The 17,202-nt window shown below is 51.2% G+C and overlaps 1 protein-coding gene across 1 annotated transcript in view; it reads left to right on the top strand.

The window, feature by feature from the left end:
- SPATA1 (spermatogenesis associated 1) overlaps window positions 1-17,202 on the top strand; it is a 479,533-nt gene that overhangs the window by 234,542 nt on the left and 227,789 nt on the right. Inside the window, exon 6 of the mRNA XM_069641723.1 lies at window positions 16,668-16,818. Within this exon, the coding sequence (XP_069497824.1) occupies window positions 16,668-16,818 (151 nt within the window). The remainder of the gene's footprint in view (window positions 1-16,667; window positions 16,819-17,202) is intronic.

Raw genomic sequence — 17,202 nt, 5'->3', positions numbered from 1 at the left:
CCCCACACATGTTTCCCTGCACCCACACCCCCCATCAGTGAGGGGCACCTGCCAGCAGGCCCCCACACATGTCCCCCTGCACCCCCACCCCCCATCAGTGAGGGGCACCTGCCAGCAGGCCCCCACTCATGTCCCACACATGTCTCCCTGCACCCCCACCCCCCATCAGTGAGGGGCACCTGCCAGCAGGCCCCCGCTCTGTCCCCCTGCACCACCAATCCCCATCAGTGAGGGGCACTTGCCAGCAGGCCCCCACACATGTCCCCCTGCACCCCAAAGCCCCATCAGTGAGGGGCACCTGCCAGCAGGCCCCACACATGTCCCCCTGCACCCCCACCCCCAATCAGTGAGGGGCACCTGCCAGCAGGCCCCCACTCATGTCCCACACATGTCCCCCTGCACCCCCACCCCCATCAATGAGGGGCCCCTGCCAGCAGGCCCCCACACATGTCCCCCTCCACCCCCACCCCCCATCAGTAAGGGGCACCTGCCAGCAGGCCCCCCACACATGTCCCCCTGCACCCCACCCCCATCAGTGAGGGGCACCTGCCAGCAGGCCCCCACTCATGTCCCACACATGTCCCCCTGAACCCCCACCCCCATCAGTGAGGGGCACCTGCCAGCAGGTCCCCACTCATGTCCCCCTGCACCCTCCCCAATCAGTGAGGGGCACCTGCCAGCAGGCCCCCACTCATGTCCCACACATGTCCCCCTGCACCCCCACCCCCATCAGTGAGGGGCACCTGCCAGCAGGCCCCCACTCATGTCCCCCTGCACCCCCACCCCCAATCAGTGAGGGGCACCTGCCAGCAGGCCCCCACACATGTCCCCCTGCACCCCCACCCCCCATCAGTGAGGGGCACCTGCCAGCAGGCCCACACACATGTCCCCCTGCACCCCCACCCCCCATCAGTGAGGGGCACCTGCCAGCAGGCCCCCACTCATGTCCCACACATGTCCCCCTGCAACCCCACCCCCCATCAGTGAGGGGCTCCTGCCAGCAGGCCCCCACTCATGTCCCCCTGCACCCCACGCCCATCAGTGAGGGGCACCTGCCAGCAGGCCCCCACTCATGTCCCACACATGTCTCCCTGCACCCCCACCCCCCATCAGTGAGGAGCACCTTCCAGCAGGCCCCCACTCATGTCCCCCTGCACCCCCACCCCCCATCAGTGAGGGGCACCTGCCAGCAGGCCCCCACGCATGTCCCCCTGCACCTCCACCCCCCATCAGTGAGGGGCACCTGCCAGCAGGCCCCCACACATGTCCCCCTGCACCCCCATCCCCCATCAGTGAGGGGCACCTGCCAGCAGGCCCCCACTCATGTTCCACACATGTCCCCTTGCACTCCACCCCCCATCAGTGAGGGGCACCTACCAGCTGGCCCCCACACATGTCCCCCTGCATCCCCGCCCCCATCAGTGAGGGGCACCTGCCAGCAGGCCCCCACACATGCCCCCGTGCACCCCTACCCCCATCAGTGAGGGGCACCTGCCAGCAGGCCCCCACACATGTCCCCCTGCACCCCCACCCCCATCAGTGAAGGGCACCTGCCTGCAGGCCCCCACTCATGTCCCCCCATACATGAAATAAAGATGCACAATCATGGCCCACTTCTACACCAAAATTTCACAGCGCGCCACCCCATTACTAAGATGCAATGATTTCCCAATCAAACTCACACTGATATGCCCATCTCAAGACACAAATCAAAAGTCAACTGTGTACATCAACGCATGTCCGTCACACACACACACACACACACACTTGTTGGCATTGATTGTGTAAACCCACATTTTCACATGCATTAACCCAATCAGCAAATCACACACATGGAATTAAAATATGAAAATGTATTATGTACAAAAATAAATCAATAAAATGAAAGCATAACAAAATAGCAAACATGAAATGAAAAGCATGTGCAAAAGAAGAGTAAATAAAAAGTATAACCAATACAAAGTAATCCAAAAGAAAAATAGCCCAACTCTCCCTCCACCAACACAAATCCAAAGGAAACATTAAAAAAAATCCATTGATCCATGGTGAAATCAAAAGAATTTTTTTAAAATAATACATTGTCCAACTATGTACAATCCATTGTCCAAAAGAAAAATCCATTAATCCATGTACAAAATCAAAATCAATCCAACGTCCAACTATGTACAATCAAATTTCCAAGGGTCCATGAGCCCAACGAAACAATTGAAACCTATCTAATAACCTACCTAACAAAAAAACTATTAACAAAAGTGTGGGGCATAGTCCAAAAGTCCCAAAATAAAGAAAAAAAAGGAAACCTAACAATATAAACTATTTACAATGGCGACGGGCAAGTCCTGCGGCTCACTCAGTGATGTTTTCGGCCAGGGCATCATCGAACTCTATGTCTATTTGCTGGAGGCGGGCCTCTGTTCTGGCCCTGAGGTCTCACAGGGAGGCACTCATGGCCTGTTCCAACTCCTTGCGAGTCTCCTCGAGGCACTCTGCCCGCCTCAACGCCCGACGCATGGAGAACTCCGCCCTGACCATGGGGAGCCGCGCCTCTTCCGCCCGCCGCCGCTCCGCACCTATACGCTGGCCCAACCGCAGACACACGGAAGACACATCCATTCCAGGGTTCTCCTGCCCTCTGGCCGATGCCTGCCCCCCTGATGTCGATGGCCCTGAGCCATCATTGCTCCCACCTAGAGCCTGCTCCTGCTGCTGCTGCTGCGGTCCATGTGCCCTGTCCGATGATGCCTGCACATCCTCCATCAGCTGGTCTCCAGTTGTGGTGTCCACCCCTGCTGGACGGCCAACTCCCGACTGTGGCAGGGATGGGATCTCCACCAAGCTGGCTGTCTTGGTCAGGCCAGGTCCACAGGGGCCCTGGTGGAATCTGGGCCGGAAGACGGCAGGGAGAACGACTGGCGCATAGTCTCCACAGAGGAGGAGAGGTCCGCCAGAGTGCGCGTCACATGTAGGAACCCACCAACCAGGGCCCCTCCCAACAGTGCCACGTCGCAAAGCTGCTGTTCGTGATGGCGTGTGTTCTCCGCCCAGGAAGAACACACGTCATCACGAATGTCACGCGTGCGCAATGCGACACCAATCAGGACGGAGCCCATACGTTCATTGGACCCCTCGTCCGCAGGTAGTGGAGAGGCAGATGACATGGCACTCTCCCCTACCTGCGGACAGGCCTGGGACGGGGCATCTCTGCTGGTGCATGGTGCTGCAGTCACAGGGTCAAGGACAGGGACATGTACAGGCCCCTCTGCAGTGACCTGTGCTGCCTCCTGACCCTGGCCCTGGACTGCACCACTTGCACCAGTGGTACTACCCCCACCATGCCCCATGTGCGGCTCAGTAGCAGGCTCCTCCTCCTCTGTGGAAACCACCAACCTGGATGTCTCCGTACCATCTTCCGCCATTGCAAACCCCTGTGGGGGCTCACCTGGCCCTTCCGCCACAGCCGTAGTGCTAGACGCGGCACCAGCCCCCTCGCTCCCGGATGATGGCAAGTCCTGGGAGGGTAGCTGGGCCTTGCGTCGCCGCCCAGTGGAGGCATCCCCGCGGCTTGGCTCCACAGCGCCGTCTCCGCCCTCTTCTTTACTTGACGCTGCGTAGAGGGAGACATAGAATACAAGCATCAGGGTACAGTACAATATTCACCTAGACAGGAAGCAATACCACATGAGTGGCAGTGTCTAACGTCACTTCCATCCTGTCCCTCCACAACACATGGGTGAATGCACGCAAAACACATGCATGAACAGGCACGGCGCCTGCAATCAACATCAGCATCCATGTACAAGGGCCTCTACTAATCGAAATGTTGCCTTCAAACTCACATGCATCATGGCTCACACTGATCTCATGCACACACATCACCGGAGGGTCATGCATCATGCCTTGTACACCACAGACACATTGGATAGACACAGTACATACAACGGTGACCGCACTGCATGACTGAATGTACACATCATCATGGACATGTGTTATGAATCCATGGCGTATCAAAGTCACAGACACACTTCTCATACACACACACATGTGCACCATACATGTACATGACAGCAGCACCCATCCCTCACACCCCCACCATGTGCAAGAACAGACACTGGAATGCTTTCATGTGTGCATTTTCCGTACAGCTCCTGATGTTGCATTGGAACTCATGCACCAACCATGTGGTTTGTACATTACTGGTCCCACATGCATGAACATGATGTCCCTGCACACCCACATCCATACAAGGCCCATGTCACACATACAGGCAAGTATCAGACTAGAAGCAAATTGCAACATGCCCTGTCTGACACAACAATGCTTGGCCACTTAACGCTCAACTCCAGACGGGTCTTCCTCCGAAGGATCTGGGCGTGGAGCGCAGGGCATACGTGTTCCAGGACCCTCATCTGGATGTCACTCATGCTGACCCAGCCCCCCTCTGCGAGGAGCCGAGCCTTGTGGAGGGTCCTGGACCTGAAGTCCTCCCAGCGCTTCTTGACGTGCTTGATGTCGCGGGTTGCCACCCACTCCGCGTAGATGGCAACCACTACGTCGTCCCAGATCCTCTCCCGTCCTTCCTTGTTGGCGCGTGATGTTCCGAAGAGGGCATCATACTGCCCCAGGATATGCTCCACCAGGACACCACACTGAAGCTGGTGGCCCTCTGCCTCTCTGGCTGGGGGTCGCCAGTGGTCTCAGATGGTGTTTGCCCCGACATGGCGACCCCTGAGGCAGGCGTGGGTGGGCAACTGGGTCCTGGGGCTGGGCTGTGGAGCGATGGAATCCCAGTCGGGAGTCTTCTGTTCCAGCAGGGGTGGACACAGCAACTGGAACCCTGGCTAATGTGCAGGCACCAAATACCAGGGCACATGGGCAGCAGGCAGGCAGGCAGCAGCAGATGGCAGGTGGGAGCGTGCTCGGGGCTCTGGGGGCCAGTAATTCGGCCTTCTGGGCAGGAGCGTGGTCTTCCGTGTGTTGTTGCGTGGCCAGCTTGATACGGAGTGATTTGGCACGTGAAACTCTTGCACGTCAGTGTGTAATTCGAGGAAAGGCCCTTCGTGTGTAAGCGCGTCAGAACATGTACGCGGTTTCACCAGACCAAAGGCCCTTAGCACGTAAGCGCTTCTGTGACGTGACGCGCATGGACGTTTCCCTCGTGACATGGGCATAGTGGTTCAGCGCACGTGAAAACACTGCACGTCCGCGTGTGAATGCGTGTAATCCGAGGAAAGGGCCTACGCGTGTAAGTGACGTGACGTGTGTGGGCGTTGCCATCAACATGGGTGCATGTTCATTGTACACGTCCAAAAACTGCATGTCTGAATGTCAGCTCGTGTAATTGGAGGAAAGGGCCTTAACGCGTACACGCGTCAGTGACGCTGTACGTGTGGGCCGCTTTAAAACGTACGTGTAGGACCCCATTTCCTTGTACGTGCTTTTCGTGGAGAGCGAGCGGGTGAATTCTGTACTTCTTGTCGGTTCACACGCGATTACTTCACAACGTTTCAAGTTTGTACTCCCTGTTACCTCTGCCAGCGTTCATTTTTTTTGTTGGGCCTGTTTCCTCAAACAGCGTTCACTTCTTCTTTTGTCCTGTCTCCTCAGACAGCGTACAATTCTTCTTTTGGCGGGGGTGTTGCCAACGCGTTTTCTTCACATTCTTTTTCCAACCAGACGGTGAGTCACGCACGCATTTACCAACTGTGCTTGCCCCGTGTGTCGCGTACCCCTTCAGAGGTAATTGTAGGCTGCTTGTAACACGCGTACGCTTATTTTTGTGTTTCTGGGTGCCACAGCGTAGTGCGGGTTCAGTTTTCCACGCACGTGGTCTACGAGGGGTTGCGTGCACGTTACTTTTTGTTTTCGGGGTGCCTGTGCGTTGCGTGACCCGTCATCTTGCCCCAGGGCTCACAGACAGCCTTGCTAGAGCACTTGGGTACGAATTACATCTAGTACCCTACCCTACCCCTTTCACCCCCAAATGCCTAGGACAATTGTTTACTGCAACTCCCATACGCACAACAACATCAGTGCCATGGTTGGGAGGCGACTAAGCGGTAAGGGAGGCCGACCTCCAAAAGGTGGGCGTGGTGGGCACGGTAGGGGACGTGGCCATGATTTGTAGGGTGTCCCTAGACCCCCATTTGTGGAGGACCAATCAGGGACACCCATGCTCCCCCCCTATGGTTGAGGGAAACGTGGCTGACACCATCCCAGCTCAGCCCTTTTTGGACCAGCCCATTGTGGCATCTGACCCGGCACAGGATGACTCCCAGGCTGACTTCCAGGTCAGCAAGTCTAAGCCACGTGTTCCGGTGCAAGTTGGTGTCACCAGGCCACGTGGATCTGGAGCAGGGATTTCATCTGCTGCCCCAAGTAGGCAGGGTGGGGAGGCTGCAGGAGCACCTGCAGCTCTATCCACCCCAGCTCTGAGTCTCCCAGCCGGGACAGTGTCGGTCATGGTCCATCAACTGACGTTGCCCCTGCCAACATCACACTTCAGCCAATGCCTGCACCAAGACCTATGGTAATTGTGCCTTTGCACAATCCCAGTACCCAGTCCACCTGCGCTTCTGCCCCTAATGACGAGAGCGGTTTAAGCCACTCAGGCTTCGCTCCACCTTTGAAAACGAGGGAGAAGGGTGCTCTGGCACTACAAGCTGAGACCCCAGACATGGCTACACAGTCCGGCACGTCAAGGAAGCCTAGCTTTAATGACGCCGAACTTGATGCACTTGTGACCTATGTGTCGGCACATAGCCGCAAAATGGTGGTGACTGCAGGGTGCAAGACCACACCTGGTCAACGTAGGGCACACTGGCAGACCATCGCGGACCGCATAAGTGCCCTTGGATTTGTGAGGTGCACAGTTGATGATTGCTACAAGCGGTGGAATGACCTGAAACGCAGAGCAAAGAACAAGCTTGCCTCAAATCATGCCGCTACTCTGGTGACTGGCGGTGGGTCTCCACCAGAGGACGACAAACTCACTGAACATGAGTCTGTTGCTGGGACCTTCGTCACAGAGCAACAGATCCAAGGCGTGGGAGAGCTACCTGATTACGACGCATTGTCCGGTGAGTGCCCATGCATCTGTGTGTAATCCATGTATATGTTGTTTGGGTGACGGGTTCTGATTGAGTGCCAGGTGAGGGTGTGTACTCCTGAGTGTTATGGGTCACCCATGTGCTTCCTCCAATACATTCACGTGCCTTTGATTTGGGTATGACAGTAGCCCTTCTGCCCACAGTAGCCAATTAGCCCCACAATACTGCTGTTGCACTTGAACTATCATCTTGCAACAACATTGTTCTGATTTTTTCTGTGTTCATTCAGGCTGATTGTTTAGATTATCCCATTTTTAATATGCTTTTTTCATCCCTAATGCCACATATGTGACATGCTTCTGTCATTGTTTACACCCCACATTGTGCCACTTTAGTTACCTAGTTATGTGAATGATTAAACCATTCAGGGCAAGGGAGTATTGGCCTGCTGAAATTTATTTTTAGGGCCTGTTTGCATGTGGAACATGATAGTTGTTTCCTGTCATGTTGAAGTGACCAACCATTGATGTGTACATCTGCCTACAATCACTGTCTAATTGTACACTGGATGTGTTGCAGTGTGCGGCACATGCATATTTTGCAACACTATTCTGCATTAATCTTCTCATCATGTCCATGTGACATGTATGTGTGACAGTACTCATTCACTGACATATCGCTGCAGTTGTCTAATTTACCATGGCTATGCTACATGACATCTGTGTGCTGACATGTGTCATGTATGTGTATTGGACATGCCACTCACAGGGTGATGTGTGATGCCAGTGCTACACGACATGCTGCGAATGTGTTGCTTTTCCATCTTGGTGTCCTCATTGTCTGCCTTTTTGACAACCCTTCAAAATCATTGACAGTGCATGCATGCCAGGGTTATAGTCATGTGGGACATGTGTAAACCATGTACAGGATCTCTGTCTTGTCAGGCCTATGTGTGTGCTATGGTGCTCATGCCTGTTTCCATTTCTTGTATTTCATGTTTTTGCAGGTGACGACGCACTTGATGCTGGTGAGGTTCAGGAGATGGTGCAGACCCAGGAGGATTCTCAGCCACGACCAGGCACCAGTGGGGGATGTGGTGTGGTGGTGGGTGAAAACACTTTGGTACTGCAGACCATACTGTCGAGGGGTGCCTCTTGTTGCAGCTCCCCAGACCTCTATTCAGGTGCTGAGTCGGATGATGAGACTTATGTGCTGTCGCAGGTCAATGCTTCTGGCAGGGATTCTGTTCTGTCCAACCCACCTGCACCAGGGGTAGAACCCTCTATGGGGATGTCAGTGTTGGTAGGTCCGCCTTTGGCGGTTACGGATGCAGGGTCACACTCCACAGCATCTGATCCTGTTCCTGGGCCAGCAGATCAGAGGGGGAATGCAGTCCTGCAGCCTCAGGCAGTGCCAGCACAGCAAGGTGCAGATTGCCTTGCCCCGAACAGGTGTGGTGCCCGCCGACGCGGTGGCCGTGCGCCACCAGGCAATACTGTATGGGAAAACTCCATGTACGGTATGGCAACCCAACAGGCAGCATCAGTAGAAATGATGGCTCAGGCAATGGAGAGGGTGGCCACTTCCATTATCCCTCCTGAAAGGCAGATGGAGCAACAGCAGGCAACAGACTCCATTTGCCAATCACACAGGGAAGACATGTTGGCGTCCAACATGGACCGACGGGCGGCACTGGAGACTCTGCGCGAATCCATATCAATAGAGTCACAGGCCCACAGGGAAGCCCTGAGGGTGGAACTCCATAACCTCAGGCAGAGTCTGCTTGAACTTGAGGCTTCCCGAAATGTTAGGGCAGAACAGCAGCTGGAGCAGCTCACACATTCGCTCTCAACTGAGCTGCAGGCAACACGTGTGGAGATCCGGGCATCCCTCGAGGCCATGCGTGCAGAAGTGCAGGCAACCCGTGACGGGCTGCATGGGGATCTCTGCACTTTAATCCTCCAGAATCAGACCTTCCAGACCCGCATGCTTGCTGCCATGGCGGACCATACCAGGGCTTTGCGTGGGCTGCCTCACATAGTGCCACCACCTCCTGATGCAGCAGCAGAGGGTGAAGAGAGCGACAGCAGTTCTCCCACAATGGCATAGCCGTGCAGGCCATGAGCCCATGGAGGTATTTTTTTTTTCACAACATCCACGCAGGTGGGTGTTGGTGTGCACCCTGTCCTCGAACCTCCTGGGTGCCCCTGCCCCTTCCTCCCACATGGGCATTTTTTTTTTTTTTTTTTTTTTACAGTGTGTTGCCTTGTGTGGCTCCTGTGGGCATCCACTGTATTCCGGCTGGGCACATACAGGCTTGTCCTGAGTTTGGAGTAGATGCTTGGGTTCATGACACACACACCCCTCCTGCTTCCCGTATCCACGGGCTTGCAAAGGGTGTGACCAAGTGACAGTGACTTACACAGTGACATTGGGCTCCCATGAGCTGTGTGGGCAGTCTGTAGTGAATACTGTGTGTACATCCCTAGTGGGTATTGTTGTTGTATTGTATACTGCATGGTGTATTGATATGTGCTTGTGCATCCATGTCTTCCTCCTAATTTGCAGGTTCCTTCCCCATGTCTTCACAAGGCCGTCTCCTTTGCAGATGGAGTTCATGTTGTTTGCAGTACACTGACACATTTGCGTGGCAGCAACACTCTACAGTTGGAAGGGGTCGATGTGCTGGCTTATTCAGGTTGTAAGACTATCACTACTTTGACTTAGTACTGTCATGTTTTTGCAATGTTTCATGGTGTGTTGCTGTATTGTGTTGGTGGTAAGTATTTTTCATGTGTGCTGTTTGTTATTGATTACTGGGAGCATATTGTCTGTGGGCAGTTTCCATTTGGGACAGTGCACTTTGTGACACTTGTGTCAGGTCTTGTGCATTGCATTGTTTGCTTTCACATTGCATGACATGCCATGGTGTGTTGTGTGGCCGATCTGGGGAAGGGTTGGGTAACATGACGCTATTTTCATGTTGTATTTTGTAGTCATTCATGCAGCATAAATGTGTGTTTTTCTTGTGACACATCATTGGTTGTCTTTCGGCAGGTAGGGATGCACACAATGTAACACTTCCAGGTGAACAATCTCAGGCTGGTATGGTTGTGACAGTTGACTGTCCCTTATGTCATCATCATTGATTGTCAGCTGGTATGTGCTAGGGCTGTGTGCACTCCACAGGGGTGTGATTTTAGGTGAAGTAATTAGCCACCAGCTGCGTACGGGCTGCCTCACCACGTGCCCTTTCCCCTCCCATGCGCAGCTGCCATGCTTGTGGTTGGGGATGTGGGGGCACCACCATGTCCACCGGCAGGCCCCGGCGTGTTGCAACATTGTGCAGGACACATGCTGCCACTATGATCCTGCACACTACTGGGGGCGCGTATAGCAGCTGCCCACCAGAGCGGTCAAGGGAGCGAAAGCGTGACTTGAGCACTCTGAATGTGCGCTCCACTATGCCCCGGGTTGCAATATGGGCTTTGTTGTATCTTACTTCGGGTGGTGTGGTGGGGTTCCGAATTGGCATCATCATGTGGGTGCTCAGTGGGTAGGCACTGTCCCCTGGGGAGGTGATGATGGGTATCATTAGTGGGGTTGTGACATTACTCAGTATCTGACATGCATGCATGTGCAGGGGCATTTATACTCACCAAGCAGCCATGTATCGCCATGCCGCCCAGCTTCTAGGTCCCGGTTTAGGGTTGACATTCTGTAAATGAAACTGTCATGGGTGGACCCTGGATAGTTGGCATATACTGAGGTGATGATTCCCTTGGCATCACATACTACCTCCACGTTGATGGAATGCCAGTGCTTGCGGTTTCTGTAGATGTGCTCAGTTGCCCTGGGGGGACGTAGAGCCACATGGGTGCAGTCAGTGGCACCTAGCACTTTGGGGAAGTGTGCCACCCCGTAAAAATCCTGGATGACAGCCTGCCTTCTGCAGGTGTTCTGGGCAGGTATATGTGCCTGCGGACATATGGGCGTGCAGTCATGATGGCCAACACCTGGTGCAGGCAGCGTGACTGCGTGGCCTGTGAGACCCCCACCACTATGGCAGTTGTCTGCTGAAATGAACCAGTGGCCAAGAAGTGCAGTACATTGAGCACCTTTTCCAAGGGGCTCAGTGCTTGGGAGCACAGGGTGGGTGATGTGAGGTCATCCTCCCACTCACTTACCAGGTAGAGTATTATGTGAGGTGCAAACCTGTACCTCCCATACACCTGGTCATCAGGCATCCCAAAAAGGCTGGTTCTGGGTGTAAAAATTCTGGGCCTGACTATCCTCCTCCTCTTCCTGCGGTATCCCACGACCACTGCTGCGAGGCGAGGAACGGTATATTCATCTTGGCGTCTGAGCTTGTTTGTTGTTTGCGCGCACTTTTATGCTGCGCGAGTCCACGTACGCCTGCTTCCTGCTGGCGTACGTGTTTCCGGATTAGCGCATCTTTTTTGGCGCACGCGTTAGCCCCGTTCGATTCCATGAATACGTGTTGTAAGCCCACGTGTGGGCGTTCCGCGCATTTGCCTCCTGTACTTCCCCCGTGATGCCCACATGTTCACGCGTTGTTCCCCATTCTGCGTGTTACGCCCCGTGTTACGCCTACTTTTGTTGTGTGCGCTTCGCTATGTGCGCTTTCGCTGTGTGCGTAGCGCACGCTGTTTGAAGACGTGTGTGCCAGCGTGCGGCACGCAGGATTTTAGCGCACATCCATGGATTTACATGCGCACAGACTTCCATGAATCGCTGAGCGCGGGTTTCGCTGCGATTTCTGCACTTGCACTGCGATTCGCATGCTTTCGTATGCTTGCGCAGGAATTTTCAGCGCACATTAATTCCATGAATCGGCCTCTTAATGTCTCACAATCTCACAAAGACGCCTATACCGCAGTCTCCTTATTTACCTATGATAAGATATGATGTGGCATTTATAACACGCCTGTACACAATTGATTCTAGGCACGACAAGACATGGAGGGGGAAACAAAGGGAGGACAAAATAATGAGGCCTTGTATCATTCAGATCGTGCAAGTGTGGGGAAGCAGGAAGGGGAGAAGTGCTAGGGAGGAGGGGAAGGGGGAAGTGCAGTTAACTCACAAGTGCAGTTAGCAAGTGGCTCATAAGTGCATAGAGAAGGGACTGTAGGGTTGCAGATACAGACTCTTAAGTCCTGGGGAGCCCGGAGGCAGTGCAAGGGCAACTGGACATGCAGCAGCCTGAGCCCAAGTTCAGAGGGTGACCATGTTCCCTCATCAGGTTCCATCTTGGCATCATAGCTCTAAGCTTCACTAGCTCCCCTACCATTCTATGCAGAGGGAGGCTGCTGAGGTTCAGGTGTTCTGAGCTCCATTTGTTTTTTGGTTCATTTTTATATAGGTGGTCCGTGAGGTAAAACCGCCTCGGAAGATGGACAAAGGGCGTCCGGGCCCTTCCATGTCCTGGTCTGCCACCATCTCAATTTCTTTTCATCAGCCACAACACACACGCTCTCATCCCTCCTTGCTGGCAGTCAGGCGCAGTGGAATAACAAAGAGCAGTCTTGGCCCTTGCTCACAGGGCCCGGCTGAACATTTGTCAGCGTTTGTGGCGGACCCTTACAGTATGATTAGGCCCCCCCCCTTCATTACAGTTAGGGGGGTGGACACAGTATGTGGCACCACTGGGTTGCTTAAATAAAAGGTATACAATAAAACGCTCCTTAATTTCACAGGCAGGTGAGCTGAAACACTAAACACTCACTGACGAGTTAGTAATTGCTATTTGTTAGTGAGGTGCTAATGCAGATGAAACCAGAGTAAAAGGGAAAGAGTTGATAACACTGCTGGATGCTGGGTGCTACCAGCGTCTGTAACCTGATGCAAAGCGCACATTTAAAATCTTCAGTTAAAATGACAGCAGCCAGCAAAGGGCAGCCTGTAACATGCATGCAATGCAAACTTCACATTTAATGCCATGAAAGAATGAAATATGTTGCTGTGTAGTAAGACTGCCATAATAGGAGCAGCTGCTGGGGTCATCCCTCCCCCCGAGGCTCTCGCACGTATGCCCAGCAAAATGAAATCCCAACACTGTGGGGCTGTTAGGCATACAAGGTACTGACATATTCGATTTGTCTTCCGTATTTTTCTTGCATGTCCTTCAAAAGATATGCAGCCCCCTAATTGCATGATGTGGATTGACATGATCAACATCACAGAAAATAGCATTACAAGCAGTGACATCCGTCTTCAATAATCTAGGGCACCGCTGGTAAAGACATTAAAAGACATTTTCACGTGTAAGCCAAGAGACCAATGTGGTCTGCAATATATGAATAGCCACTATTATTGAAATGCAACAATTCAATAGTTTAGTCAACCGTGAGTGTTTTTCTCCATAGCAAAAGTTACTAACTGAATCAATTCTAGGGACACCCAATGCCAGCAGATCAAGCACAGTCATATTGCATTATTTGCCGAGGATCACACATTTCGTTAAAGTGGTGAAATCAGTATTTGAATACATGCTGTGATTTCAGCACTTTCTACACCTCTTCCCAGTGGTAGGTCGCATATGTCTTTTTTAAGGTTTGGGTTTCCAAAAATTCAATAATTACTTTTCTAGCAATGCCTTGAAAATGAAATGACAAAACTCACATAAGCAACAGACCTATTATTATATACGTTGTTTTAGAACTAGGTCAAGGAAAAAGACATGTATACGTTTATTGCACCCTAATGCAAGATTGCAGACGCACCCTGCAGAGGTATGTTGACCTAAAAACAATCTCATTTAGTTTTATAAACGAATCGTATACACAGTGAAAGAGAATGCAATATAAATCAATCTGCTTGAGCCCTAATTTCACACTGCATGCAGCGGATACTCCCCTTCCATTTATTATCACCGACCATATGCACCTTTTAAGGGATAACAGCCCTTAGACAGGTATCCCTGTGTCTGGGCCATCAGCCTCTAAGCTGTCCATTGAAATGCTCGATTGACACAAAGCTGAACATAAGTGTGCTGGGGGAGCAATGGGAAAAGGGATGTGCTTACATGCACTTTTATCTGTAACACAAAAAGTGTGAGCTGGGAAGACTTTGGACAGCTGATCCAGACCTGCTTCAGAGGAGAACAGTCTGGACTTTTCCTTTCCTGAGTTGGCTGCGTGCAAGACATGGCACATGCAATTGGCACAATCCTGAAAAATGTGAGATGGTTGGACACCCAACAGACACACCGGTCCTGTTCTCTGACCATAGGTTTCACCTGGGTTTGTGTAGCTGCTAACTCGGTATAAATTGAACAAGAGAACTCACACAAAAGGGATTTCCATCACCTGTGTGGGTCTTGTTGGCACTTTGCCTCCTGCTTCCTTTTTCTCCCATACAGCATTCTTTTTGTTTGGCCCCTCTTTTTTTCTTATTAGCAAAGTCCTCTCTATTTTCCCACTCTTTCCTTTTCTCTTACTGCCGTCTATTACTCTTTTTGGCCACTATGTCGCCCTCTGTGCTTGGCTCATTCCCCTAATCCTCCTCCCGCCTTTTTCTTTCTTCATTTCTGCCAAAGGTTCTTTTTTTTATAAATATCCCCCACTCTTCCTCTTTTGGTGCTATTCGCAGACTCCCTTGCCTTTCTTCACTCAATTATCCATCCCTCTTTTATCCACGCCACACACCATTTGCCCTACATTGCTGACCCACCACTCCTAATTCCTCAATTACTTGCCTTCCTACTCTCCCTTTATCCTGCCCTCCCCCACTATTCATTTCTCCCTGGCTCTTTAGACCTCTTTTAATTAGTGGTCGAAGTGGACGGGAGTGGTTGGGAACGTTACTACTCTTCTTTAAAAAAAAACATTTACTGTTCCTATACTTTTATTTTATAAAGAAACCGTTTCAAAATGGTTTACTTTTATAATAAAAGTGTAGGAAGACGTTTAAACTTACACTTCAGTGCACTGCACTGAACTTTCCCTTAAACAGCAGGAACATTGTTCCACTACTTCTTTTCGTACACTTCGACCACTGCTTTTAATCCCCATTCCCCTTACACTCCTAAACCTGCAGCTCTCTACTTCCCCTCCCTTTTATCCTCTTTACCCAGCATTTTCCCCTCAATAACGATTGCCACAGTATCCTGCTCTCGTTCATTCTCTGTACCCGTTCTCCCTTTTACCATCACCTGGCTCGCTTCAATCACCTCATCTCCTGCCCTCCCTCACTCTCAGTTTCTCCTTCATGCCGATTTCCCAGACGGAAATCAGGGAAGGTAATCTGACCATCCACAGTCATTGGAACTACATAGAATATCCATGCGGTTTCATTATCACAGTCTGTTTACAGTCAAATTACACAAATGTATATTTCATCCAAGAAATCTGAATGTCAGAAAAACAATGCATGCTGAATGCATGCTTTACCAAATAAACACCACCTGAAACTAACACGTAATCATATCATAGGTACGGGGGCACAAAGCAACCTTACAACAACGAAAGCTAGTCATGACACCCCATTAAACAGCCACCACCTGAAACCATGCATAAAACCTGTTTTGGGGTTAATATAAAAGAGGAAACATTGACACATTTATGACCACCCAGCACTTTGGATGGAGCAGCAGCCTACTTTGATTTCCTGAAGCAAATCCTGCTAGTAATAGCCCCTGTGCCGGAGGAGCAACAGCAGGCATCCGAGCATCCCCCCAGCAGGCACCCGCCAACTTCTCAGACGTCATCCCCACAACCATTAGAGCAAGCCTTTACAGCACCAACCATCGTGTCCCTAGGAAAGTCAGGCAGAAGACTGCGCAGGAGCCTGCCCAGCAGCATGGCTTGTAGCAGAGGAGGAGAGTAACAAAGGTTTACAGGATAAGGGTGTAGAGGTTCAGGTTGTCACTCCTGGACAGAAGTAATGATCCTCAGTCAATGCAGGCTTCTGCAACCACATTGTGGCACCTTTCCTTTGTTTTTTCCTTTGGCATGTTAAGCCAGAGTTTTTAGCTCGGATGGAAATAGGAAATGAATGATATAGAATGGATTATGTTTTCCAAGATGGCCACCTCTGAGCTTCCTGTTTGCGGCATTACGCTATTCTGCTTGGCGCAATGTAATTGGCACTAATTCTCCCAGATGTCATTGCAGTGACTGTAATTCCGTCCTGCAAAATGAGCACAGTGTTTACTGCAGAACTCATTATGTGGGCCATTGTCTGCAAACATATATGTGAAGGTTCAGCTAAATTAGTGTGCCTCCCCAAAAAAATACTTTTGAGAGAATTTTAATATTGTACCTTGATACTAATTTATTGCATGTTGATAATTAAGGATTGTTATTTTTTGTATTTGTTTAAATTATGAACCAGTGATGCAATTGCATTTTTTATCTGATTATATCAATATTATTTTAAATGCAATTTTGTATTACTGTGTTATAGTTAATACATACATTACAAATGGTTAACTAATAAGAACATTTTGAGATTCATAAATGAAGAGTAAAAAATGCACAACCTCATATGAAAGTGTATTACATAGTGGTATGTTTTAATGATCATTACAAAATAAAGCCTGAGCATGAAATGTTTTCGAGCATGTTCTAAAATATGTTTTCAACTGTTCCTGCATAGGTGATATCCCGGCCCCTGTTGGTTACATCCCAGAACAAAGAAGTGAACAGACCTTTGGCAGGAAGGGCATCGGGAGGAACACTACCGGGGATTCTGGGATCCCAGAGTCCTTGACAGACAGAGACTTAAACTATGCACAGAAAAAGAAGCGGTGAGAGTTTTTTCCAATTAATATGGGACCTAATGTATGAATCTTTATAGCATTGTAATACGATGAACGCTGACAATAGGCTGGACGGGATTTGATCCTGCCTGTAGTAGGAGGACCAGGTGGGAAGCACAAGTGCCGTGCAACCCGGCCCTCTTTACATATGTGAGTACCTGTTGTGCGTGCCTTTTTTAAATTTCCACCCATATTTCAGTAAAATGGAATGGGAACACTCATGCTCTGGAAAAGGTTTTCTATTTGGGGCACAATGGGGCAGACAGGGGTCAGAAGAGACCTTTTGCTGCCTTTCACTTTCCCCGGAACTTGGCATGCAACAGAGCAGACCTGGTACAGGAAATGTGCCACAGTGGGAGCACCAGCCTGAGC

This window comes from Ambystoma mexicanum, chromosome 1q, assembly GCF_040938575.1.
Source record: "Ambystoma mexicanum isolate Mex_15411 chromosome 1q, UKY_AmexF1_1, whole genome shotgun sequence".
NCBI lineage: Eukaryota > Metazoa > Chordata > Amphibia > Caudata > Ambystomatidae > Ambystoma > Ambystoma mexicanum.
Note: the sequence above shows the minus strand (reverse complement) of the source record. Positions and strands in the feature narration are given on the sequence as shown.